The 26,369-nt window shown below is 37.4% G+C and overlaps 5 protein-coding genes and 1 non-coding gene across 6 annotated transcripts; 4 read left to right on the forward strand and 2 right to left on the reverse strand.

Moving 5' to 3' along the window:
* Positions 1-1,506: 1,506 nt before the first annotated feature.
* LOC110227129 (uncharacterized protein At4g04775-like) lies at positions 1,507-1,915 on the reverse strand. The gene is made up of 2 exons (XM_021020453.1): positions 1,910-1,915; positions 1,507-1,836 (listed from the first exon to the last, which is right to left on the reverse strand). The coding sequence occupies exons 1-2, from the start codon at positions 1,913-1,915 to the stop codon at positions 1,507-1,509; spliced, it is 336 nt and encodes a 111-aa protein (XP_020876112.1).
* Positions 1,916-9,065: 7,150 nt separating this feature from the next.
* On the forward strand, positions 9,066-12,990 carry LOC9308242 (E3 ubiquitin-protein ligase MIEL1). Its single transcript, XM_021022211.1, has 12 exons — positions 9,066-10,249; positions 10,360-10,950; positions 11,016-11,103; positions 11,210-11,269; positions 11,359-11,391; positions 11,476-11,553; positions 11,693-11,736; positions 11,831-11,871; positions 11,973-12,055; positions 12,147-12,238; positions 12,329-12,440; positions 12,520-12,990. Exons 2-12 carry the CDS (start codon positions 10,766-10,768, stop codon positions 12,628-12,630), a joined length of 927 nt encoding a protein of 308 aa, XP_020877870.1. The 5' UTR covers positions 9,066-10,249; positions 10,360-10,765; the 3' UTR covers positions 12,631-12,990.
* Positions 12,991-13,142: 152 nt separating this feature from the next.
* On the forward strand, positions 13,143-14,777 carry LOC9308243. Its single transcript, XM_021022224.1, has 4 exons — positions 13,143-13,326; positions 14,143-14,194; positions 14,300-14,458; positions 14,547-14,777. The coding sequence occupies exons 1-3, from the start codon at positions 13,233-13,235 to the stop codon at positions 14,451-14,453; spliced, it is 300 nt and encodes a 99-aa protein (XP_020877883.1). The 5' UTR covers positions 13,143-13,232; the 3' UTR covers positions 14,454-14,458; positions 14,547-14,777.
* Positions 14,778-14,882: 105 nt separating this feature from the next.
* Positions 14,883-17,876, forward strand: LOC9308244 (DDT domain-containing protein DDR4). Its single transcript, XM_021022203.1, has 11 exons — positions 14,883-15,359; positions 15,446-15,556; positions 15,650-15,736; positions 15,839-15,876; positions 15,957-16,038; positions 16,162-16,268; positions 16,345-16,483; positions 16,554-16,646; positions 16,755-16,869; positions 16,962-17,004; positions 17,423-17,876. Exons 1-11 carry the CDS (start codon positions 15,198-15,200, stop codon positions 17,652-17,654), a joined length of 1,209 nt encoding a protein of 402 aa, XP_020877862.1. The 5' UTR covers positions 14,883-15,197; the 3' UTR covers positions 17,655-17,876.
* A 95-nt stretch (positions 17,877-17,971) lies between these two features.
* On the forward strand, positions 17,972-18,055 carry TRNAL-CAA. Its single transcript has one exon. It is a non-coding gene; the product is annotated as a tRNA-Leu (tRNA).
* A 46-nt stretch (positions 18,056-18,101) lies between these two features.
* LOC9308245 lies at positions 18,102-21,431 on the reverse strand. The gene is made up of 4 exons (XM_002874223.2): positions 20,151-21,431; positions 19,434-19,609; positions 19,131-19,354; positions 18,102-19,035 (listed from the first exon to the last, which is right to left on the reverse strand). Exons 1-4 carry the CDS (start codon positions 21,424-21,426, stop codon positions 18,222-18,224), a joined length of 2,490 nt encoding a protein of 829 aa, XP_002874269.2. The 5' UTR covers positions 21,427-21,431; the 3' UTR covers positions 18,102-18,221.
* Positions 21,432-26,369: the final 4,938 nt, after the last annotated feature.

Here is a 26,369-nt window from a genome sequence, read left to right on the forward strand (position 1 = left end):
TAAGCTGAGAGCTTATGATCTTGCTTTGTATGAAGATGTCATGCATGAGGATCCAAAGACTTGGTGTAGAGCTTGGTTTAGGCTAGGCAGTTGTTGTGAGGATGTGGACAACAATGCAACAGAGTCTTTTAACGCCACAATTGTCCAAGCTAGAGCCAAGGCATTGGTTCCAATGATGGAAACAATAAGAAGACAAGCTATGGCACGCATTAGTAAGAGGAAGATAAAGGTTGAGAGATGGAAGAAAAAGGTTTCCGAGTATGTATCAGACATTCTAGCTGAGGAGGAGGAGGATGCTATCAGATGTGAAGTTACAAAAGGAACACATGGCAAGTATGAGGTTTGGGTAGATGGTAATTCTAATTCTGTGAACTTGACGACTGAAGAATGGGATTGCTCATGCTGCAAGTGGCAAGTCACTAGGATTCCATGTGAACATGCTTATGCAGCAATCATGCATGCAGAGAAGGCTGTTGAAGATTATGTTGTACCAATGTTCAATACAACAACTTGGGCAGAGATTTATGATACAGCTCCTGAACCTGTTAGAGGCCAAATGTACTGGCCTACTGGTTATGTCCTAATAACCGCACCAGAAGCTCCTGTTCCACCTGGTAGAAAGAAAGGAGAGAAGAAGAATTATAATCGGATCAAGGGTAAACATGAGTCACCAAAGAAAAAGAAGAATCCGGGTGAACCTGAAGTACTCAAGCTAGGAAGGAAAGGGATTACAATTCATTGTAGATCATGTAAGGAAGCTGGACATAATGCAGCTGGCTGTAAAAAATTCCCTAAGGAGAAGAATAGTAAGAAGACAAAGAATCAAGAAGAGGTATATCCCTTATATTTTTCTAATGTGTCTGTTTGAATGAGAAAGATGTTTAAACATGTTTATCTTTCTGTTGTAGGCTGCTGGATCTTCACAAGCACCTAAGGAGAAGAAGACTAAAAAGGGTAAAAAGAATCAAGAAGTATCTACCTCTCAGCCCTCACAGCTTATGGATCATCAAGAAGGATCACAGGGACCCGAAACACTCAACCTAACACAAAGAAGCAGTCAATGGGACCAGTGGGACTAGTAGTTGTAGGTTTTAGTCTTGGTTAGAATATGTAAGATCAGAACACCTAGTATCTTTTTGTATGTTATGGATGTTGATCTTTTGGATGTTGATCTTTTGGATGTTATTCTCGGATCATTATGTCTCTATTTAGATGTTAACAACAATGGTTCCTCAAGTTTAATTCTGCATTCTTGCATCATTATCATAGCATTACAAAAGGAACACAAAGCACAAATCTAAAGCTAAAGCACAAAGTCATTTTGTCATTACAAAAGCTAAAGCACAAAGTCATTACAAAAGCTAAAACACAAAGCTAAAGCACAAAGTCATTACAAAACACAAAGCACAAAGGCATTACAAAACACAAAGCACAAAGCTAAAGCACAAATCATTACACAAAACAGAGACATAACGACCACAAAGTCATTACACATTGTCTCAAGACCTACACTCTTCCCCATAGCCATACAATTGAGCAAAGAATAACAGAAGCAACACCTACTGTCTTCAAAGCTGACTTAGCCATAACATGACCCAGCTCCTCCACATTCTCCTTCATGATCTTCACTTCACCTTCTATCTTCTTACTCATCACATCCTCCATTTTCTCCTCCATTTTCTTGAAGTTTTCGTTTTGGAGCTTCATAGTACCCATCACTTCCATCCTCAAAGCATTGACATCCTCTGCAACTAACTTACACTTCTCCTCGACCATCCTAATTTCTTCTAAGAGAGCTTCATCAACCCATTTGAACAAGTGATTCTCATTTTCCCTCTATACAAATAAACTCCGATCAATACTCCATGGTCTTTCCAAATCAACAATTTAACCAAATAGAAAAATATACCATCATTCCAATCGCGCATCGGTAGAATCTCCGGTATGGATTCTCCTTCGTTTTTGATGTGAATGTGATGATACCCTCTCCACACCAGCAGTTCGACGGGACACCAAGAGAAGAAAAACGATGCAATGGACTTGAAGCGGATGAGTAGTAACTCGTGGTGCTCATCGCTGCAATTTCAGAAACCAAAGACTTGATGAAGATGAACCCTAATTTTGAAATCCCTAAACCCCCAATTCGCGATTTTGAGAAATAGAGAGAATAGAGAACACAACGTCGTTTTGGCTTTGTTTTGAGAAAAAGAGACGAGTCAAAACGACGTCGTTTTAACTCTCGGGTCATGGGTACTTATGCGGGTAATCCTAATCGCGGTATAGTAAACGCGGATTTGTGGTTAAACTTGGTTTAATGGCCGGTTCAATTGGAGGCGTATTAATCAAGATGAATCTGAAAGTTGAGGATGTTTTATTAAGGAAATTGTTAGTTGTTGGTGATTTTTTAAGAACGAAAAAGTATAGGGGGACTCCTTGAGTTTGCAACTAGTTGGGGGCTGAAAAATCCGGCAACCCATTAATGAATGAGGTTACAACTTATATATATACACAATAGGGAAGACAAATCCCACTTGGACTAGGAAACACTAAAGCCCACTAAGCCTAAGACTAAACCGCCTCTATGGATGCCCCAATTGCCTTGGTCGCTTATAACCTTGGGCCGACTATGGACGGGCCTTCTAGAAGTGTGTCATGGACCTTCTAGAACGTGGTCAAGGCCCACGGTTATGGAGTCCATCCGAACATGGTTTATAACACTCCCCCTTGGATGACATAACCGTGTAGATGCCAAAGGATCTCAGTAATGCGCTTGGGGGATGCTGCCTCATTAAAACCTTACTAGGAAAACCCATTTGGGACAAAACCATAGTTAAGAAAAAAGAGTACAACACGCATTACTCCCCCTGATTTGGTCATCCCTGTAAGTCCTTAAGTCTTTGCATTCCAATTTGACGCGTGAGCTTCCTTAGCGTCGATGTTGGTAATGCCTTTGTGAAGAGGTCGGCTGAGTTGTCACTTGACCGAACTTGTATCACTCGAACTTCTCCATCCCTTTGCAAGTCATGCGTGAAGAAGAACTTTGGTAGAATGTGCTTTGTCCGATCTCCCTTGATGTAGCCGTCCTTGAGCTGAGCGATACATGGCTACGTTGTCTTCACATATGATGGTCTTTGATGTTGTAGTAGTTACGCCTTGAAGAAGGCTGCCTACGTACCCTTGGAAGGGATCAAGCCACACGTAGTTCCTATTTATTGACCATGCCATAATCTGATCTTACCTGCATCAGCAAAACAAACTAAACCAAAGCAAACTAGACCTTCTTTGGTTAGATCAGTATAGAATAAAACCCAAATAAACAAAGTAGGAAGAATAAACTTTAAAATTTAACCAAACCTTCCTTCAAACCTTTCCAGTGCCTTTGGGTTGATCATGAACTAAATTTAGACAAAGGAGGTTCACGGCAAAACATATGTCTGGTCTAGTGTGGCTAGCCAAGTACATTAACGCTCCTGTGGCACTGAGGTATGACACTTCAGGATCGAGAACTTCTTCCTCGTCCTTCTTTGGACCGAATGGATCACTATCCAATCCAAGGCTTCTCACCACCATTGGGCCTGGTCAATGGGCGGGCCTGGTCCTTATTAAATATCCTTGAGTACTTTTCAGTATATGCCTTTTGATGCACAAGGATTCCATTATTCATGTACTCAGGTTGTAATCTCAAACAGAACTTAATTATTGCATAGGTCTTTCTTTTAGATATACTTAACTGTTTGGTCGATTTCCCAAAGGTTTAAATTATTCATATACACTGCTATGATTACAAATCCTTTGTTTGCAAACCTCTTTATGAAAATACATGGACTAATGGGATCATTTATAACATTCCATACGCCCATTTGGTCTAAGTCCATGAAAGGATTTGTCCAGCCTTATGCAGTGATATTCTCGAGAATCTTTCTTATCTTTGAGCTCAATACCCTCTGGTAATCTCATATATATTATCCAGTGGACTTATATAAATATGCAGGCATTACATCCATTAGCCGCAAATCAAATCTTTTTCTTTATATAGCCATACTTAGCATCCACCACAGGGGAGTATGTTTCTTCATAATCTATCCCCGGTCTTTGTGAGAATCCTTGTGCTATAAGCCGTGCCTTATATCTCACGATTTCATTATTCTCATTTCTCTTCCTCACAAAGACCCACTTGTGTCCTACTGGTTTTATCTTGGATGGTGTCCTTAAGGTCGGACCAAACACATCCCTTTTCTTTAATGATTCTTAGCTCCACGTTTTATGGTCTTGTACCATTTTAATCAATCATTTCTTTGAGTGCACTCTAGTATAGACGTGGGCTCTTGATCCTCATTTATATTCATAAATTCAAGTGATACCTTGTATGTAAATAAATCATCTTATGTCGACATTCCTTATGGGTTCCATTATGTTCCAGACATGATATAATCGATTTAGATTAATTATTATCAGGACCTTTAACACTTTGCAGCTTGGCGTCCCAAGCTACATTGTTTGGTACCTGTACCTTAGAGCCGGCCGGCCTTATCTCCATGTCTGGGATGGTTTCAGTAACCTCAGATTCCTATTGCACCTTTCTTTAATTTCTGAGGGTTTTTATCATTGGAACTTATTGGTCTACCACATTTCTTACGTTGTCTAGACTCTGTAGCAACTTGATTGTGTTCCTTGTGAACATCAATACGTACTGGTGCATTACAAGCTGGTATGTACGCTTTTATAACTCTCTTTGGGTCATCAAAGGAATCTGGCAATTCATTAGCTAGCTTTTGCAAATTTATTATCTTATGGACCTCTGAGTCACACATCAGAGTCCAAGGATCTTGCCAATTTAAGGATGTTTGATTCTATGATATTTCTTTGACCAACTTGTTCGTCTCTCCACCTATAGTAGGAAATTCGGATTGGTGGAGCAATCGGTACATATACGGCACACCCGAATGTCTTTAGATGGGATATGTCTGGCTCATGACCCGTTAATAATTGGGATGGCGAATATTTATGTTCACTAGATGGCCTTATGCGTATAAGCTCTGATGCATGTAAAACAGCATGTCCCCAAGCGGCTACTGGAAGCTTCGACCTCATGAGTAATGGTCGAGCTATCAATTAAATTCGTTTAATGAAGGATTCCGCTAATCCGTTCTAAGTATGTACATGTGCCACGAGATGTTCCACACTTACCCCCATGGAGATACAGTAGTCATTAAACGCTTGGGACATGAATTCACCGGCATTATCTAGACGAATAGTCTTAAGCGGAAAATCTGGAAAGTGAGCTCTCAGTCTTATGATCTGGGCCATGCGGTATTTAAGACCGAATCATACAATCGATTTTAGACTAGTCCATGCGGTATTTAAGATCGAACCATGCGACTATCTTGTTTATGCATCAATGAGGACCATGAAATATCTAAATGTCCCACATGGTGGGTGTATTGGTCCACATATATCCCCTTGTATCCTTTCCAGAAAATTTAATGTCTCTTTATTTATCTTTGCCGGTGATGGCCTTATAATGAGTTTTCCTTGTGCACATGCTTCACACGTGAGATTCTTAGGGATAACTCTTTTTTCTTTTAGGGTGTGCCCCTTTGAATTTATCATAAGCTTACGCATCATACTATGACCCGGATGGCCAAGCCGGTCATGCCATAAAGTGAACTTTTCGTTGGACTCTTTCATTGCCATATTAGCTTCGATTATATTGATTTTAGCATAGTAGAGACCAGTGGATGATGCGGGTATAGTCTCTAGGACTTTCTTATGTCCTTTGGTGATCTCAATTATATTTAGGAATTATTTGTTCCCTTCACCCTTTGTTTCAATATGGAAACCATTCAATCTTATTTCTTTGAAACTCAATAAGATCCTCTTTGAGCTGGGTGAATATAAGGCATCGCTTAGTTCAAAATGCGTGCCATTTGGTAATAGAATATGGGCTTGGCCGTAGCCCTCAATAAGATTTGCTATACCCGCTATAGTGCTAATATTGGTATTTTTCATTATGAGATTTAGGAAAATATCTTTTATCTTTTGTGTGGCTCCACTATCCACCATAAATATGTTCTTGTCCTCGGCCATTTCTTATATGGACAAGAATCATGTTTTAAACATAAAATAATATAAAATAAATTCAAGGAAATAACAATCAATGAAAACATAAAATGCAAAGAAAACATAGAGGTTTTAATGTCGAACTCAGATTTATCAACTTGATTCTTTTAGGCAATCAGAAGTCTCATACTCTATTAGATCATCTTGATCATGTTCACCATCTTTATATACCAAATGGGTTTGGAAATACCACATCGTCCTCGCCCTCGACCACGGTCGGAATTGGGTCTACATCCACGGTTATAGTGGTTATAGTGGCCACAACCACGTTCTTTCCATCCACTACGGCTACGGCCGTGTGGTCTATTACTTTAGACGTGGTTAGATTCTTTGGATTATTTCTTATCCTCTGCGGCCTTATTGGCATCAGGTAATGGGGTTAATCTATGAGGTCGTAATTCACTGTTTTTATCAGTAAGTCATTATTTTGCTCATCTAGCAATAGACTCATCCACGGACTTATAGTCCTGGATTATGAGACTCTCAATAAGATGGTGGCTAATATTGCCTTGTATCTATCTTTCTCTCTTGGCATTATTGCCTTATTAGATACATTCACCAAGTCCTTTTGACTTTTAGGATAATCTTAGTATTCATTGCCCATTTTAAATAATTATCTCCTAAGAGATTTAGGGCAGTAAAATACAAGTTGTAATTCAACATCTACAATGAAAAGTTTTGAGTCAAAATCATGTAATCGTTAGTGTCATGCGGTATTTGAGACCGAACCATGAATCGATTTACTTAGGGATTTGACTTTCCTCTTTTGCTTAGGATTAGATTTCCTCTTTTGCTTACGATTAGATTTCCTTTTTAATTAGGATTAACTTTTCCTTTTCCTTTTAGGATTTACTTTTCTCTTTACTCTAGGATTAATTTTCCTATTTCACTTATGATTTTAGATTTTTAAGATTTCCTATTTTATTTAGGATTTGGAAATTTTCTATTTCTTAAGGTTTTCCTATCTTGAATAGGATTTATGAAATTCCTAATTTAATTAGGATTTATAGATTTTCTATTTTGAATAGAATTAAGGATTTTCCTATTTACAATAGGATTTAAGATTTTCCTATTTTAATTAGGATTTTAGGGTTTTAATATTTCCTATTTTAATTAGGATTTTAGGGTTTTAAGATTTCCTATTTTAATTAGGATTTTAGGGTTTTTAAGATTTCCTATTTTAATTAGGATTTTAGGGTTTTTAAGATTTCCTATTTTGATTAGGATTTTAGGGTTTTAAGATTTCCTATTTTGATTAGGATTTGAGGGTTTTAAGATTTCCTATTTTAATTAGGATTTTAGGGTTTTACTATTTTCTTTAGGATTATCTTTTCTAAGGTTTCTAGGGTTCATGCGATTTTAGTTTTAGGGTTTCTAACAACTTATGCATGTAATCAATCAAAGAAACAATCAAACTAAAAACGCCCTAAGCAAGTAATTTGCGTAACCCATGTAATTTGCGTAACCCATGTAATTTGCGTAACCCATGTAATTTGCGTAACCTCAACCAAACGTGATTTAGAATTTAGGGTTTTGATCCGATTAGAGTGTTTTTCAATTTAGGGTTTATGTCTTTTAGGGTTTCGGATTCTAGGTTAAGATGTTTTCGATTTGCGAGTTTAGGATAAGCAATAACAAGCTTTCTAGCAACCTAAACAAGTCAAGCAATCGAGCAAACAAACAATCGGACCAAGCAATCAAATCGCAAACACTTATCAACCATTCGTTTTAGGGTTTTAGTTGTTTGTTAGGTCCAAATTCGATTAGGGTTCTTTAGCTTTAGGGTTTGTCAAGTTACCTTTCTCCTTTGGGGTTGTACGGATTGGAACCGGGAGCTAAAGACCTCGGTTATCAAGCTTTTCACGAACGTACGAACCTTGTAAGAGATCGCCGAGCAAGGAGCAAGCAAACGGCCGGCGGACGAGCTTTAATGGAGCGGCGGAGATCGGCGGCTTTTAGGGTTTTGTTAAGAGCAAGTCGTGCTGATAACGTGTTATGAATCTCGTGATTCTTATTGATTAATGAATGAGGTTACAACTTATATATATACACAATAGGGGAGACAAATCCCACTTGAACTAGGAAACACTAAAGCCCACTAAGCCTAAGACTAAACCGCCTCTATGGATGCCCCAATTGCCTTGGTCGCTTATAACCTTGGGCCGACTATGGACGGGCCTTCTAGAAGTGTGTCATGAAACTTCTAGAACGTGGTCAAGGCTCACGGTTATGGAGTCCATCCGAACATGGTTTATAACAGTACCTATTATTTCCTTTGGAATATTAGTTCGAGTCAAAATTTTGACGGAAAAAAAAATGCATATCAGTAGAGATTAGATATTTTTCGAGTCAAAATTCTAAAGATTGGACATTGGACTAAAATGTGTTATTCTGAATATTGAAAGGATTGAAGAAATTGATAGCTTGTCTACATCATTCATAGAGATAAGATTGATGATTCTTAGCGAAAACTTTTTGTAAGTAAACTAATGAAAGATTTCCATAGAATCAAAACTATAAATTAGATATTTCCAATCATTTAGTTGCCAGGTCACACACACCTGTGTCTCCGCAACAAGTTAATCAAGTCCAACACGTAAAATATTTCCATATTTAAAACTTTATTGCATTCTTTAGGCAAAATATATTTCAAAAAATAAATTAATTGTATGATTAAGAATTTGGTAACTAATAAGGCATTCATCGAAAATATGATCTCAGACATTTGGAAAGTTGAAATTATTTGGTGACATCTGTATAAACATTTGGTGAAATATTAATGGGATATTAATTAAACTTAGTAATTATGGAAATAATAAATATTGGTCTTTAGATATTTCGCTGTCAACTAAATAAAAATAATTTGGTTGACGTTTCATTCCCCAAATTAAGAACAAGCAAAATTCGAAGTATCTGGAAATTTTTCCGTCCTTTATAAAAACCCAGACGCGTTTTTTTTCTTTACTCAAAATTTCGTCACCTGGAAAAAAAAAGTTGATTTTATTCGTCGTCAGTTTCAATCGGAGATTTCTTGGTTCGGAGCTCGCGAGAATTATCGCCGGAGAATTTAGCGTCTCTGAAAATTCTGATCGGTGAAGAATCGTCGGATCGAAAGTTCGTTATCTTGTTTACGTTGTTTCATTGATTTAGATTTTAGATCCTTCTTCATTCTTTGGCTTTTTTTTTTTCTTGGTAATGTCTGTGTTTCTGAATGTGTGGTTGATTTTTGTTTGTACACTTTTAGTTTGATCGATTAGGTTAGTTTCTTGAAAAATTGGAAGATTTCAGAAGAAGAAACGATCCGTACGTAATCTAGAGTCTTGAATTTGACCTAATTATCTCTCCAGAAGATATAGACGATGTTAAGGAAGACATTATATTGAATCAAATCCATGACCATGAGGCAGTCTTTTTGAGGTTGCAGGGCAGTTCTTGTGGGGTCTTTGGTATCTTTAGGAGGGATTTTAGGTGCTGTTTCAGGAGAGTAAAAGTCAGATTCAAGGTGAGTCTGAGAGCTTGGTTCTTGTATCTTCTGGTCTACCAATGAAAGGATCCATGAGAATGAGACATATAGGTCACTGAGAAACCATCCTTGTTGTTGATCTAGTGGAAAAAAACGATTCTTTTCTATCCCACTTAGTCGCTATTTCTTCCTTAATCTTGACTTGTGCAATCTTCATTCTGCCTAAGCATTTCCCTTGATCATGAAACATCTTTAATCATCTGTTTACCATCTCTGATTTGGCCGAGAGTGCTCTTTGTTTTGTCATCTCATCTAAGGTGGAATAATAGAGGGTCCTCATAGTTATTCTTGAAGAAGGCGGCATGAATGCTCCCTTTGTTTCTAGTCTGCTTATCTCAGCTATGGTCCCCGTATTGACTTTCCTTAGAGCATATCTCGTTGTTGTCCTTGATGAAGTTTTTGCTCCCTCGAGCATGCGGATCTTGTGAACATCAGAAGATTTTATTTCCTTTGATTATGGGGTTACCATTTAGGTCAAGACAAAACAGGCCAGCTTTAAAGATGGGGTTCCATAAACTAGGAGTATCCTTCAGAATTTTGTTTCCTTTAAGAAATTTCTGATTCGTATGTCGACTCAAGAATATTGGTGAAAAGTGGCAGTGGGAGGTAGGTCTATTCTCTTTGGACACTAACCCATCTCTTTAAAACCCGGTTATTCCCATGTTTATGTCAGTCCCAAACCTTGTTTGATGGTGTTTGCCTTGCTTTTACGATAGGTTGGGCATATCCGGTTTAAACTGGATAGATTTCCCAAGATTGAAGGACTGAAGTGTGAGCACTCAATGTGCTAAGCTCTTATTTCTCTATGAAAGCTCCATCAACCAAGAGGGCTGTTTTTAGTTGTTTAACAGGATACTTGTAGATCTTGTTTTGGTGATTGTTCCTCTTGGAGAAAGCTGATTGGAGCTGTTTCAAAAATGGATTGTCTTGGTGCTGATTGGATTGGTGTGGTGCAATGTAGATGGAAGCAACAATTCATCGAGTTTTTTTGCTGGATTTTCAGGTGACTGATAATGTTTTCAAAATGAGGAATATATTTTCTAAATATATTCTTACTTGCAGGTTTCATAAGCTTTCCACCAGCTAGCAGTGTCTGCCAATATCACTGACAGATAATTCGTAATGGGAGACGTATATTTCAACCATTTCGCTGAGCAACCGCAGATGTTTGACCAAGAGAAGGGTGAAATGTCAAGTAATTTGCACCCTCATTCAATCAATGAAGACTCTGAATCGTCAACTCTGGAAAGGGTAACAGCAGAGTCATTAATAAACAAAGTCCTTGGTAGAGGACTAATGGAGCATGGGTAGGTATTTATAAATTCTAAGCATTGAGCTTGTTTCTTGGATTAATTTCCCCATGTGCTTTCAGATGTCCACATTACAGGAGAAGGTGTTGCATTAGAGCTCCTTGCTGTAATGAGATCTTTGGTTGCCATCACTGTCATAATGAGGCGAAGGTAGAGTTCTTTTTTTCAAGTTATAGATTTCAGGAAACTGCCTTTTGTAACTGCTATTTTTTCCAAAATCTGTATACTGACTCTTGTAATCATGTCTTTGAATCAGAACAACATAAATGTAGATCAGAAGCAGAGGCATGATATTCCTCGCCACCAAGTTGAACAGGTAAAGTAGTCTATATATCTTAGTTGCTCGGAGTTTATTATGTTGTGTTTGATTCCCTATTGACAAGATCTCTATCTTCTTCGTCACAGGTTATTTGTTTACTCTGTGGTACTGAACAAGAGGTCTGTTTTGACTTTTATACTTTCTCTGGACTTTTGCTGCGTTTAGTAATCAGACATTTTCTTAACTTTGTTCTCTGGTACCAGGTGGGCCAAATTTGTATCCATTGTGGAGTGTGCATGGGGAAGTACTTCTGTAAAGTCTGCAAGCTCTTCGATGATGATGTAAGTTTCCGAGGAGAACTTATTGCTAAGCTTTTTTGTTGTATCCATTTTCTTTTTCTCATGCTACATACTAGGCCTTGATTTTTCCAGGCTTTTTTATTGTTGCTGGTTAACCATTATGTTGCTATCTTGTTTCCAGACGTCTAAAAAACAGTACCACTGCGATGGGTGTGGAATTTGCAGGTACATTCTTGGACTCCTCGCTAACATACAACATGTTTGATTTACTCCACACACTATAAATTTGTTCATAACTAAAATCTTACTTTTGTTTCAGAATTGGAGGACGTGAAAATTTCTTTCACTGTTACAAGTGTGGTAAGCCATCTTCTGCATCAGATAACCTCAAATTTCAAGATTGGGCAATGCTATATTTGTTGATTTGTGAAATCTAACCAGCTCTCTGATTCTCAAACCAGGCTGTTGTTATTCAATCCTCCTCAAGAACAGCCACCCTTGTGTTGAAGGAGCAATGCATCACGACTGCCCCATTTGCTTTGAGGTATTGCTCATTGTTAGTTTTGTTTTACTTCTCCACTGTAAACATGAGCGTCCCTTGTTAACAAAAACTGTTTTGGCTGGTTTCCTTCCAGTTCCTGTTTGAATCACGGAACGATGTGACGGTTTTGCCATGTGGACACACAATCCATCAGAAGTGCTTGGAGGAAATGAGAGATCATTACCAGTAAGTACATAAATAACTCAGGGGCTTGTGTCCTATTTTCAAATGTTGCTATTGTATATATCAACTGACAACTCTAAATTATGACTGCAGATATGCGTGCCCACTTTGCTCAAAATCCGTATGCGACATGTCAAAGGTGTGGGAGAAATTTGACATGGAGATTGCGGCTACACCAATGCCAGAACCATACCAGAACAGAATGGTCAGTATGAACTTACTTACTTAGTTACACCTTATCCTCGAACCAAGAACTAAAAGTCTTGTTGACGGTGACAAAACAGGTGCAGATTCTCTGCAACGACTGTGGGAAAAAATCGGAGGTAAAGTACCATGTGGTGGCTCAGAAATGCCCAAACTGCAAATCATACAACACTCGCCAAACCCGAGGCTGAAGCTCTTATCGGACATGGCGTTTTGAAGTTTGTTTGCTATCAGATGCAATTAAGAGCTTTCACTTGAACGAATAGTGTCATTTGGCTCCTTCACCTGAGGACTGGTCTCTCAAGTCTATCTCTTCACTCATTTCTTCAATATTCTCTGGGTCGTCTCTTGTTCACTAAGTCTATGTCTCCTTGGTGTTAGTTTCCTTTAGGATTAGTCTCCTTTTGTAATTCTGCGGCTCTTTTGAGTAGTTCCGTTTATTCTGATAATAAAAAATCCCAAATTTGAACTTGTGGGAATTTTGTACCTTTTGCATTTGGAATTTTTCGAATGTTCGAATAAAATCATTTGGTTACTCCTGTTTAAGATAATTATATATTTAGCATTTTTTAGATTATTGGTTGCATTTTGAATAAAGTTCCTATTTTTTGTTGGCTGGGTTTAGCTATTTTAATATGAATTTAAATATTTAATACTTAAAAATGAAAATATTTGAAACTGTTTCGCTGCTCCTCTAAAAGGCCAACGAAAATCACGTCTCAAAAATAAATCCGTTTCGTCGCTTATACACGAGACCTCTCGCTTTGAAATATCTCTCTCTCGCTTGGCGATAATGGCGGAATCACCATCTCACAGTGATGCTCAGCTTGTTGCTCATCAATCTCCTGGTCAGCAAGCGGAATCGGATCTGGCTTCTCTCGTCTTCGGTTTGTTTTTTTTTTTCTCTTTCCCTCTTATCGTTATTCATTCAAATTCGAATTTCGAACTGACCTAGAAATCAGGATTGAGCTTGAGTTACGATGTCGAGTTTGTGTTTACTTAATGGCTTAATCGCTTGATCTAAACTTGAATTCGCATTTAGCTATAATCCACCTGTGGAAATCGCATTTAGAATCCGCCATTGTTAGTTGCTTCTCTCGCAAATAGATCTGTAGGTGATACTTAGAATGAAAGATGTGCATTATCGTTGGTTTGATCAATTTTGGAATCTCGTAGTTGTTATATTTTGTTATACTCTCGATACACTATTCGTTAACCCTTTGGCATATGCAAATTGCATTAGTTTACCTTGTTAAACGTTTCATGGATTTAGATCAGTGGGTGGATTTGAGATTACAAGTCAATGTTGTGTCTATTTCGCGAATTCTGTATGTTCTCCATACACTATCCTTTAACTCTTTGGCTTGTTCAATTGCATGAGCAGACACCACAAGTCGTTTTAAAGGTTTATCATTAAATGTTTCATGAATTTTGATTCAGTGAGTAGATTGAGATTACAAGTCAGTGTTGAGTCTATTTTGCGAATTCTGTATGTTCTCGACACATTATTCTTTTAACTCTTTGGCTTGTTCAATTGCATTAGCAAACACCATAAGTCGTTTAAAGGTTTATCATTATATGTTTTCATGGATTAGAATCAGTGGATGGATTTGAGATTACAAGTCAATGTTGTGTGTCTATTTCTTTTTGTATATAGATTTTTAGCCATGTCCTGATTATGTTGAAAACAAACGCAATTGCAGAAATGTCACAGCAAGTTCAGATGGGAATGGAGAATATGCTCAAGATGGTCAAGTAAATACATGTTTATGTTCGGTCTCTACTACAAGTCTTGTAAAGTGGCTACTTGCTGAGTGCTGATCCAGTGCCTCTCTTTCTTGGTTGACAAAATCTCTGCAGTGAAATCGATCAAAACTCTGTTGGAATCAAGGAAGAGATTGAGAAATCAAAGGATTTTGCTATGGAGAAGAAAAGGATTCTCGAGGAGGAGAAAGACCAGTTTCAGAAAGCTGCTTACACTATTCTAGACATGCTAAGCAACAGCCGAGGCTAAATCCGGTACTCACTTTAACCTCTCACAGATTCACTTAGGCATGAAACTGCTAAATTGATCATTACCTGATTCAGTTCCTTATTTCTAATGTAGGAGCGGATGATGCTCTTGGAGAAACTATATCAGGTAAAGGAAATATTATAAATGTCAATAAAGAATCTCACTGGTTTGGTATTGTATCTACATACAATTTAAGGTATTAGTTTCACATTGCTATTATTGCAACTTTTATCACAATGTGTGAATTCAGAAAATACGTGTGGTTGAATCCAGTATATTCGGATTGAAGTGAAAAAAAACTCATAAAAATAGATTACAAATGAACAAGAATTTGCTCAACTTGTCATGTAGTATATATTCGTTTTGATATTATGCGGATCAAAGATTGAGATATTCATATTTGACCATAAGTTATATGACTTTCTTTGCATGTTAATGTACTGTTTAAGTCGTGTCAAACAAAAAGGTACTATTCAGGACCACGTACAATAGCAAAAAGAAATTAAAGGCGAATTACTAAAGTTTTCAGAATAAAGGGACTAAAAATAGAAATAGAAGAAAATACAAGAAAGAACAAAAAGGGAAAATAATAGCCCTAGGGTGTTTTAGGGTAAAATAGTAAATAGTAAAATCATTCCTCTTTTGGCGGGAGAATTTCCCCCAGAAATTTTCTTTCTCCAATTTTTATACATTCTCCACTCCCACAAAAACCCATTCATCTTCCACTTTCTCTCTCCGACAAAAATGGTAACGCTCCGCCAGAGGAAGACGGTGGTGACCAGAGAACCTGAACCGAAGATGGAAGAAGAACGACTCTGCGAAGGCTTAACGATTCTTTCCTCCGATTCAGCTGTGAAGCACTTGCGTGGACGTTGGGAACTTGCTTCTGTTCTCAATTTCTTCAATGTATGATTCTAGGGATTTGTTAGAGATTTTGCTTCTTGGGTGCTTCAATTTCATGGGAAATTAAAAATTTTGTGTTGTTGTGATAGGTCTTTGGACCACTTGTCTCGGAGAAATTGAAGTTAACAGCTGAAGAAATTGAGATGGGTCTTATAGAGTCCAACACTACAAATGCTCAGCTTCACATAGCTCTTTTGAAGGTTTTGACCTTGCAGCTGTTAATGGATACTAACAAGCTTAAGTTTATGTGTTTGTTGCCTTATAAGAAACTTCTGGATGTGAATTTATCTCAGGGGATACCACCGGTGAATAAAACGCTAGACGATGCAAATGCTTGGATCACGGTGTTGTGTAAGAAACTTGCTCCATGGTGGCCATGCGTAAGACTACACTGAACCATTTTGTTAGCTTATATCTTCTTCTTTTTTGTAATAGGTTTATGTTTTTCCTTATTGATGGTTCCTGTAATGCCATTGTTGCAGATTGCTAAGGGTGAAATTCCTATTACTGCTAACAAAGGGTAAGTGGTGAAATGATGTGAATTTATTCAGGTTGAGTTGGGATTGATAACAACGTTCTTTTCTTCTGGTGTATGAATAGGGAGGAGATATCTGAATACCAACGACTTGACCCTATTAACCGCCTGAAGATTCTTAAGGCACTTTGTGAGCTTCGAGTTCAAGTAATTTCGTCTCTTTATTTAGTTGTTGAAGTCTATTTTTTAATGCATGCCTTGCCTATAAAGAAAAACAATGTAAACAAGATCATTACTAGTTACATTTGTTAATTTCGGTAAATGGTGTAGCAAGATGATGCTCGTACGTATATTCAAGAAAATACCAAGGAAGGAGACAGGGATTCCTGTTTCCGAAAAAGGAAGTTAGGAGGAGATGGAAAGAAGACTTCTTACTGGTACTTACACTTACATATCCTTTTTCTATGTTTCTACATTTAATGTGAATGTGATCAACATTTATCTTCGCTGTAGGTTTGATGGTAATGACATCCAGGGGTACAGAATATATAGGGAAGTCAATGAAATCTCAAAGAAGAATGCTGGCTCAGATTTATCTTGTTTGAGCTGGGAAACTGAAGCAACCAATTTAGATGAATTTCAGAGAGTCGCTGTAAGATTTTGATCTTTAAGATGTCTGTAATTGTTTTAACATTCATTAAGTATATATCCTGTAATGGCAGAGGGAGTTATCATCAAGCAAAGCTTCTTCTTTGGCTGCAATTGGCGGGATGATTGAGACAGAAGCTATACCCGTTGTTGAGAAATATCATAAAGTATTTTTTTTCCACTGCTAGCTACATCTCTCAAATTCGGTCTTTATGCTTATGCGCACATCTTCTATACCATGTTTTTATGGTGTTTCATTTTTTCTGCAATAACAGAAGAAAGAAAAGGCCATGAAAAGGAAAATGAAGCAAGAGATGGTCGTTAATTTCTCGCTTCCTCTCCGAACTACCCGTTCTTGTCGTAATCGCATGCCTGCTACGTACACCTTTGGTAAAGTCATCTTTTCTTGCGTTTCCTCCGGTTATTTGATATATTCTTTACCTGTTGGCGTGGCTTATTAGTTTGCATATCTTATTATGCAGATGAGTATGACAAGATGATCAGTGATGCCGTGGAAGAAACAGAGTAAGAGCTTGACTTCTATCTTAATACAAGTCATCTATACATCAATACTTAGCACATATGAGGTAGTATTTGCATTTGGGTAAATAAACTCTCGAATAATCTGATGAACTAGAATGAAACCACTGTTGATGTATAGATTCGTTTTCCAGTGTACCATTGGTTTGAAATCAAGCCCAAATTAGTAAGTGACGTTTGTCATGTAACTCTATCTGTCAATGGTATGCTGAAAACCAATTTAGTATCAGAAACAGATCGATTGCCTGATGAGTTATGAAACTGCTACCATGCTCTATAGCTCATTCCTTTCTGTCTCTTCCATAGTAATAGATTCAAATTGATTTACTGACAGCTTTGAGTCGGTTTGATGATAGAGCGTTAGTATGAAGAAACCTCATCATTTACTTTTTTTCTTGATCAGGGACACCGATGGAGATGAGGTAGAAGGAAGGGAGCAACAAAGTACCTCAAACGACAGTTCTGAAGGTAACAAGGTGAAGTCAACAGAGGATGTAGGCGATGAAGCACTTGAAATCCACAATGAGGATGAAAAAGAGAATGAGAAAAGCAAGGAGGACGCAGAGCCAAAGGAAGAATTCGGTGCCAAAAACAGGTTGAGACAAAGAGTTACCAGGAACTCAGCCATCTGTTAGTTTAAAACCTCAATGTTGTTGAAGAAATAGTAAAAAGCTTTTGAAGTGTTGTCTGTTGGTGGAGAGACCAAGCTTTTGATTAGAAGGTTTAGAACTTGGGAGATATATTTTCCTTTTTTGGTATATGATGATGATATACTCCATTCCTAACAGTGTAGATTTGACTCTTATTATGTAGTATCTCTTCCATCTTTGATATTATGGTAAATTATTTTGAGAAAAGAGTTTAGGTCTTTGACTGTCCTTAATGTGGTTCCTCAACTGTGTTACTAGAAGTTTAAAATAGATATTCCATAGTGAAAATTTGATTGTAATAAGTCAGGGTGGCCGAGTGGTCTAAGGCGCCAGACTCAAGTTCTGGTCCTCGTAAGAGGGCGTGGGTTCAAATCCCACTTCTGACATTTCATTTTATTAAATTTTTAGCATGTTGTAATTTTGGGCAGTATGTGGATATAAACACAGGAACTCAGTAACAATACTAGTAAACTACATAATCTGGTCACAAAACTATGCATAATGTTCCCATCATAATACATATTACATAAGTCGAAAAGAACTAAAACTGGTTCAAGAAGATTCAGTGGCTCCACCGTTTGATTTGTGACTCTGCGATATGATTCTGAGCTTCTCGTATGAGTCGGCACAAGCGTGAGCATAATCAGACAGTGCCCTGAAGATTTCAGGCAATCTGATCTTTAAACTGTTGAGAGATTTCTCCCTTACCTGAACACAATGTCTCTGGTGAGCTTCTTCTTCCTCTTCAAGTCTTTTTTTCAGTGTCTCCACAACAATTCTCCTTTCTGTCACATGATCCCTAGCGCTCGTTGTTGTGTCGTCCCCACCTTCAGCTTCCTCTGTTGGTCCTCTCTTCTGCAAATGTTTCTGATACCAATCCTCAAAACCTTGCTTCTTCCGTATAAACTCCCTTCGTGTTTCTTCGCATTTCTCCTTCAGTTTCATTTCATCCTCCTGATGAAGTAAGATGGTTTTGATGACTTCGGCAAAAGAGAAAATAGCTGATTTGGCGACTTCATCGGGAAGTTTCTCAAGACGGTCGTGCCATGAGTGGAGAAGGGCTTGGATTGGCGGGCGCTGAGGCCTTGGAGGTGATGAAACTTTCTCTCTAAGACTGCTCTCAATGGGGATAAGGTTTAGCTTTAACCAGCTGTTGAGAGCGTTAATGTACTGCTTCTGGTGGGTCACGAGTCTATCGAACTGAACATGCCATTCTTCCAAGACTGTGCAGAACTGGCGGGTCTGATGGTGATGTTGCTTTGTGGTTTCTCTGAGAGAAGTTGAGATTTCAAGGGATTTAAGCTCTCCAACAATACCTAGTTGGGTGTCATGGTGTATGCACATGTTTGTCCACATCTTCGCCATCCTATAGATCTCACAAGTTGAGAAAATTGGTTAGTGTCTCAGAGATGGCTAAGATAATGCTTTGCAGAAAATCATTTGAAAAGGAGGGAACTTTACCCTTCAACTAAGGCAACAAGTCTTGGATACAATTGATCATCCCTTAAACGGTTTACTTCGGAAACCGTTGAATCCATGGATTGCATGTCAACGATATATCTTGTGTGTAGATGACTCACAGCCGCCTTTGTTTTCTCCACAGTCTCTGCACTCGCACCTCGTTTTTTATGCCTGTTGAGTAAAGATACCTTCTTCTGATACTCTATCTTCATAAGCTCACCTTGCTACACCACCAAAACGATGCATTCAACTAAACATCCTTCACTTCTGATAGCAATGATCAGCTTAAAAGTTAAATTTTACCTTCACTTCATCATAGAGTTTCTTCTCCCACGCCAACAATTTATCCAACACCGTAGCATGAGTTTCATGCTCATCTGATTCTTGATCATCCTTTCCACCTTCTCCATTCGATATGCCTCTTAACGATTTATTCCAAGTTATAACCCGCATTACTCTAGCTGAATGATCAACATATCCTGCTCAACATAAAAGAGCATTTTTTTCCATCAGCAAGAAAGCAACAACTGTCCAAGAAACATTCAACACAATTTATAGAGACAGATCAGGTATAATGGTAGGGATAGCAAGTAAAAAAAGGTTAAAGTGTTACTTACTCAAATCAAGAACTTTGTTTAATGGCTTTAAACGGAAAAAGAAAAGAAAAAAAGCGATTAAGAAAACCATCAGGTCTATTAATTTAAGGTTGATCTTAGATTCTCATAAAAGTTAAATCACAGACCAAAAAGTGCATCAAAGTCTCATACATAAAGAATATTTCGTGTTTCCTTTAGAGAAACAAAGAACCAAACTTTCTAACCAAATCATAGTCACATTATGAATCACTTAAAAAAGCAGCAACCAAAGTTTTGGTTAAAGCTAAGGGAACAATTACATTACAATAAGCTTTGATCATTGACTAGACCACACTAAATTCGTGAAACTCAATAAGATTCACCAAATTGCAAGAATATACACACATAACTGCTTCAATAACAAGGAAAAATACGAGTTCAATACCTCGGTTATCAGCGAAATTCGAGTGATAATGTAACCTTGTAGCTTCAAGCATCTTAGAGACCTCTTGAGCACATTCTGACGCCTTAAGGAATCTATCATCAATCTCATCAAGAATCTTCATCAAATTCACACTTGATGATGCAGCAGCGCTAGTAGTCTTAGCAACCGCACGCCGAAACTCCGGTGGAGCAGTATTCGAATGCTCAATCTTAGCTTTCCCTTTCTTCTTCTTCTTCACCTCGACCACTTCTTCTTCTTCCTCCTCTTCCTCATCCTCCTCCTCATCTTCCTCTTCTTCTTCAACTTTCTCCGGCGTCTTCGGCTCCATTTCCTCAACTACCTTACGAGAACCAGATCTTTCCTCTTCTTCTTCTTCATCATCCTCTTCATTAAACTGAAAATGATTACTCTGATTCTCATAACCATTTCTAATCTCTCTATCATCTAAATTAGGACCAGGCATATTCTCCACCATGAAAAAATAATCCCAAGCCATACTATTCGCCGGAGAAGCACTCACAATCTCCGGCGTTGTCGTCTCCAACCTCTTCCTCCCATTAATCTTCCCAACATTCTCCGGCGTTCTCGGTTCTTCCTCCTCCTTACGAGCAGTGCCTCTACCACTACCCTTCACTTCCTCTTCCTCTTCCTCATCTTCTTCCTCTTCCTCAATCGCCATAGCATCTAAAGTCTGAACCTTTCGACCTCTAACCGCCATAGACGGCAAACTAATCGCACGTTTAATCGGAGAAGGAGAGAATTTAGGCAAAGGAGGAGGCGGAGGAGGAAGATTCTCAATAGGTGGCGGAGGAGGTGGCTGAGGAGCAGCCGGATCTACATTGTTACGACTCTGTTTCTCGTAATGTTGTTGATCTAAAACATCATCTAAAGCTTTTTGATCAGATTCACCATGACCATAGTCACTTAAAGCAGCACCAGTGTTCTTCAAAGCAATAGCGTAAGCGAAATGACCGGCGGCGAAAGCTTTGCTTGCGGAAACTGCTTCTTTGATTACGTTTCGTCGTTCTTTGCATCTAGCTACTGCTTCTTCGTTATCAACCCTAGATTGAGCACAACCCATTTGGAAAGGAGAGGTCTTTTTTTGAGAGAGAGAGATTGACAATGAAGGGAACAAAAATGCAGCAGAGAGAGAGAGAGAGAGGAGGAGGAGGAAGAAGATGAGAGAAGGGGGGTGTTTTGTCTCACGCGCTGCGAGTGGGGGTTTTCTGTGTACTCGCGCTTTCATGCTATAGTGGTGTCTTGTCTCTATATTCATATTTTTATTTTTAAAGGATGAAGCTAACGGTCACATATCTCAACGCACTACGGCGTCGTTTTTTGTAGCTTTTTTACACGTAACGTTTTGGATTGAATCGAAAGATTAATGAAAAAGGTTTTGCTATTTGTTTTTTTCTTTTGCTTTTTAGAAACATTTAACTGTTGATATTTACGATATAAAGAACTTCAATAGTCTTTGTCTACACTTAGAATTTTTGCTTTGATTTACCGGATTAAACTATCAGCAGACTATATCGTTAGTGGAGTAGGTTGTTTTATTTTTAGGACGGATAATAATTTGTAGATAAAAGTCGTCTAACGTGCGGGTTTGTTCGTTCTATCACAATAAATATAATGGAATTTTAAACCAAAAAGACTAAGTTGATATTCTGCAAATTATTATCGGGAATTATAAAGGGACAATTATTAAAATATACCAAAAATTATAGTAAATTTTAAAAAATATACCAAATCTTTTAGAATTAAATAACTAGGTTTTTTTCAATGAAAAGTCAAGAAACTCCTTGTTAAATTCGAAGAAGATTTTTGTTTTCTTTAATTTAACTACAAAATAAGAATTGAGAGTTTATTTTTTTTAAAATCTTCATTAAACAAAAAACACAAATAAAAATAAAAGAAAAAAGAAAAAACAAAGTAAAAACCCCTTGATCATCGTCATAAACTGTTTTTGCTATTTCTCTGCACATTTTACTCTATCGAGCAATCTTCATAATCCCCATTAAATCTCAGTTCTTTTCATGAACCCTAATTTTCGTCATTCACTTTACCATCCAAAAATTTGTAATTTCACTTTGTTCTATCTCTAATTGCATCTAACGGTTATATCTGATTCGATTCCTCCCTCTTTCTCCGGCAAATTTCGTTGTCTCAGATTCACATACTGTTTGATCTACTGTAAAATGGCATACGTTCTTTAGCACTCAATCACCAAAAACTAATTTGTAAACTTTTTTTTCCACAGAAACATGGTACATACAATTGCAGTTTTTGGTGATTGGGTGCTAAAAAATCTTTAAAATTGATCTTTTTCATACTAAAAGTATATATTTGGGCCTTTTTCATACTAAAATTACCTTAAAATCTTAAAAATTATCATTTTTTCTTAAAAAAAAAAAATTGGACCCTTAAATTTACCCAAAAAAAATTTGGCCCGGTACATTTGCTCCTCTTGCACCCCTTCAACGCCGGCCCTGGATATAGGAATCTCAAAGTGGAACTCCAGATTCATCGTTTCTCATGGTTAACTTCGTGACGGTGTGTGGGTTAATAGAGGATCATCTTAAAAGTGTCTATTATAACTGCGAGATGAAGTTTTTTCCTTTAAAAGCGTTGATCCGCAATTATCAAACTCGTAGAGCATTACTCTGTGTGTACGTTTGAATCAAACTTTTGTTCTTGTTAGGATTTTAGGACTGTAGAAGATTATGGGATCAATATACCATTTAGAGCACTTCAAGCTTTAGGATGTAAAGGGGATGCGGTGACACCAAACAAGAAGAAGGGAGAAGTGTGTGCAACGGCGGTTTATGACCACGAGGATGAAAGCTTGGACATAACTTCTTTGTGACTGCATCGTGGGATGGTGTATGTGTGGATGATTATAACTGTGTAGTGCTTCCAAGAGGGAGATAACGTGAGCTATTGGTGATAAATGAAAAGGCAAGGTTTTTTAATGCTATTGGACATGGTCAATCGCTTCTTTTCTTTGGTTTTTTGCAGAGAAAGATAAGGGGTTTCAATGCTATTGGACATGGTCAATTGGTTTTTGCTGTTACTGGACATGGTCAATTGCTTCTTGCATCCACTTTGATGATTATATTGGTTATGGTGATTACGGCGGAGAAAGAGTTGGTGTGTGTGAAATTAGATCAAACGGAGTGGTGGGCTGAGACAGAGAGATGGAGACAGAGGTGTGGTGACTGAATTGCCGGCTAGATTAGCATGTTTTTTTTTTTGGATTTTTTTTGTTTTAATCCTTTCAAATACCATCTCTAGAGGTGTGATTGTTTTGTTCTAATTTTTGTACTAAAAAAGTATCCAAAATCTCTCCAAATCCATTTTCAGTATTTTTTAATAAAGAAATTGTAAAATTTGAATAACAGTAGATTTGATATGGTTTTTATAAATTCTTAATTGAATAACAAGAGATTTGGAATTATTTGGAATGACTTTACATAAATATCAGCTTCAATAAAATGAAATTTGGGAAGAGATTTTAAAATCACTAATTGAATAACATTGGATTTTAACAAAAAATCAAAATTTTTAAAAATCCTTGTTTCGATACACCCCTAAGTTGATTTCCTTCAAATTATGGTCGGATATTATAAAATTTGGAGAAAGCTGGTTTGGGTTTGATCCGGCCACATCATGCTTTTAGTATGATATTACATAAACTAAATTAACAAAAGTCTCATGATCTTTCTCAAGGAAAGTTCCTGATTTTTCAACAAAATAACATAAACATTTTCTAGCTAAATTATAACATATCACTAAAGCAAATAAACATGTCACTCTATTCACATGAAAGAACAAGCATGTCGAGCACGATGATAAAGGTATAGTAAATTGGTATTAGAAAGAAAGGAGAAATACTTACAAGTTTTCGGTACCATTTGATTTCTTCCTGCAATAAAGAAAAGGAAACAACAATCTATTAGATAAAGAACATCCATGTCTACAAGCACATTGGCAACAAGTGTCGTGACTGAATATCGCTATAACACACAAAGGTCTGCCTAACAAAAAAAAAAAAACCATTTGTTTGAAGTTTAGGTTGATGTACAACCCCACCCTTAATAACTAAGGAAATTTTAAAACATCAAAGTGAAAATTCTGTAAGCAGACAGTTTTAGACCAACGTCATTCAAACTATACGACATGCCCAAGCATCTGTGGTCTAGTGGCAGAGGAAGTTTTAGGAAAGGGTGAAACTCCCAAACCTGAGTTCGATTCTCCCTGGAAACAAAAACACATTTGTTTGGGAAGTCTGTCAGTTGGGCCTTGGCCCAATTGGTTTACCTGGTAGCCAGAAATGCAGGCGGCCTGACTACCCCCTGGCACTTAGTCGGAAGGCATTCCAAACTCGGGATAGGCAGAGTGGTAGCCCGTAAGGGCCTAACCGTTAACACGGTGGACTAGTCCACTATGTAGCACCTCGGTGCGTTCCTACCGGAGCCGACCGGATAGCCGATAGGGTTTATCAAAAAAAAAAAAAACTATACGACATGATATTCACATACTAATATAAAACTTACAACATTCGGCTTTTTGGTCACGTCAACGTCTTCATAGTTTCGTCTGTAATTGGTATCGGTCAACATCTTCTCCTTAGTGCTTTTTGATGATTTCTTGAGTTGACCCTTCTCATTTGCATGTTTTGTCTCTTTTTTACTATCATGACTTATATTCTGCGAACTTTCCGGCCTTCCATCCGACACTGCAACATAATCTTAGAGGTTCCGTTTTTTTCTGAGGAATGTCATCCAAACTGTAAGAATCTTGACTCTATCTTTCCTCTCGAAGCCTAATTTCTTTTTAACAACATATCTTTTCTAATAGGTTTTACATCTTTTCAACCATAACAATTTTTTGTTCTTCCATGTGATACTTCAACAGAACCACATAGCAACCGTTTCTTTTGGGGCAAGTCATCCACACAGTAGAAATCTTTACTCCACCTTTCTTTTGCAAGCCGTGAATTTTGTTTAGTCAATTGCTTTCAAATTTCATTTTCTTGGTCTTTTTTTTTCCTTGGTGATCATTTCTCCTTGAACCAGAAGCGTTGTAAGGTCATCATCAAGCCGACTATAATCCTTGTTAGACCTTTCTTCTACAAATGTAAATTTTTTTCTAGCCAATCGTTTGTGACATTCTTCTTCTTTCTTGTAACTATTCTGCCTATCCGAACCACTAGTTGAAGGAAGCTTTGGTTTCAAGCTATCTTGTTTCTCACAACTGATTTTGTTGAAGATAAATTTAACTGCAAACATTAAAGCGAAATGAAGAAGATATATATAATGTATAAAGTGTCAAATTAAATAGCTAATAACACTATAATATGAAAGGAAACAAAATGTACCATCAACTCCAGCAATTTTATCATCTATCTTGTCTAAGATTTTGTAAGTTCCAACATCAAAAGTTCGGCGAAAAAAGAAGTCGGCCGACTTGATTTCTTCATCAGAGGGTTGCGGATTCCTAATGTCTTCCGAAGTGCATAATAAAACATAACATTTTCCAGAAATTGCTTCCTGTGTAACAATGTTATATCAAAACAATAATAAGCTCTTTTAAAACAAGGCTAGCAAAGAAAAGATACAAGGAAATAAGTAATTAGAAACAGCAATCTGTGGCTAGCCCCTATAATTGGTTGTATTAGATTGTTCTGTTGGAAAAAAATGAGGAATTATGTTTTCATTATGAAATGAAAAGCCAAGAACGACTAAAAACACCACATACACGATTTAACAAAGAATATGCATTGTAAAAATATAAAATTATAAAGGAGATAATGTTTTTAGTTACCAATTGGTTTTCATTGGTGAGGCCACGACCTATCCTCGAAGCCAGCAATAGTTCGTTCACAAGTACATCTTGAATTCCTTTAAGATGCAACATAATCTCAGAAGGTTTGAAGAACCATAGTAGTTCAACTCTCCTCGGGTTTTTACGTTGATCTTTGTGTTCCCACATTTTTATGATCTTGCCAACAAAGAATCCTCTAGAGTCTAGAGTCTTGTTTATTGGGATAGCGAATCCAGACACAGTCACAAAGACAATAATCAGAACCATTATAGGTGAAAGATTCATAGAATTGAGCTGATTTTTCCATTCTCTATGGAACCGGTTTCTCCTATAAACCGCAATAGACAAAGAGTCCTTAAATAAGCACTCCATATATCATTTGAACAAAAATGT

The sequence above is a fragment of the Arabidopsis lyrata genome (genome assembly GCF_000004255.2).
Source record: "Arabidopsis lyrata subsp. lyrata unplaced genomic scaffold ARALYscaffold_6, whole genome shotgun sequence".
NCBI classification, from domain to species: domain Eukaryota; kingdom Viridiplantae; phylum Streptophyta; class Magnoliopsida; order Brassicales; family Brassicaceae; genus Arabidopsis; species Arabidopsis lyrata.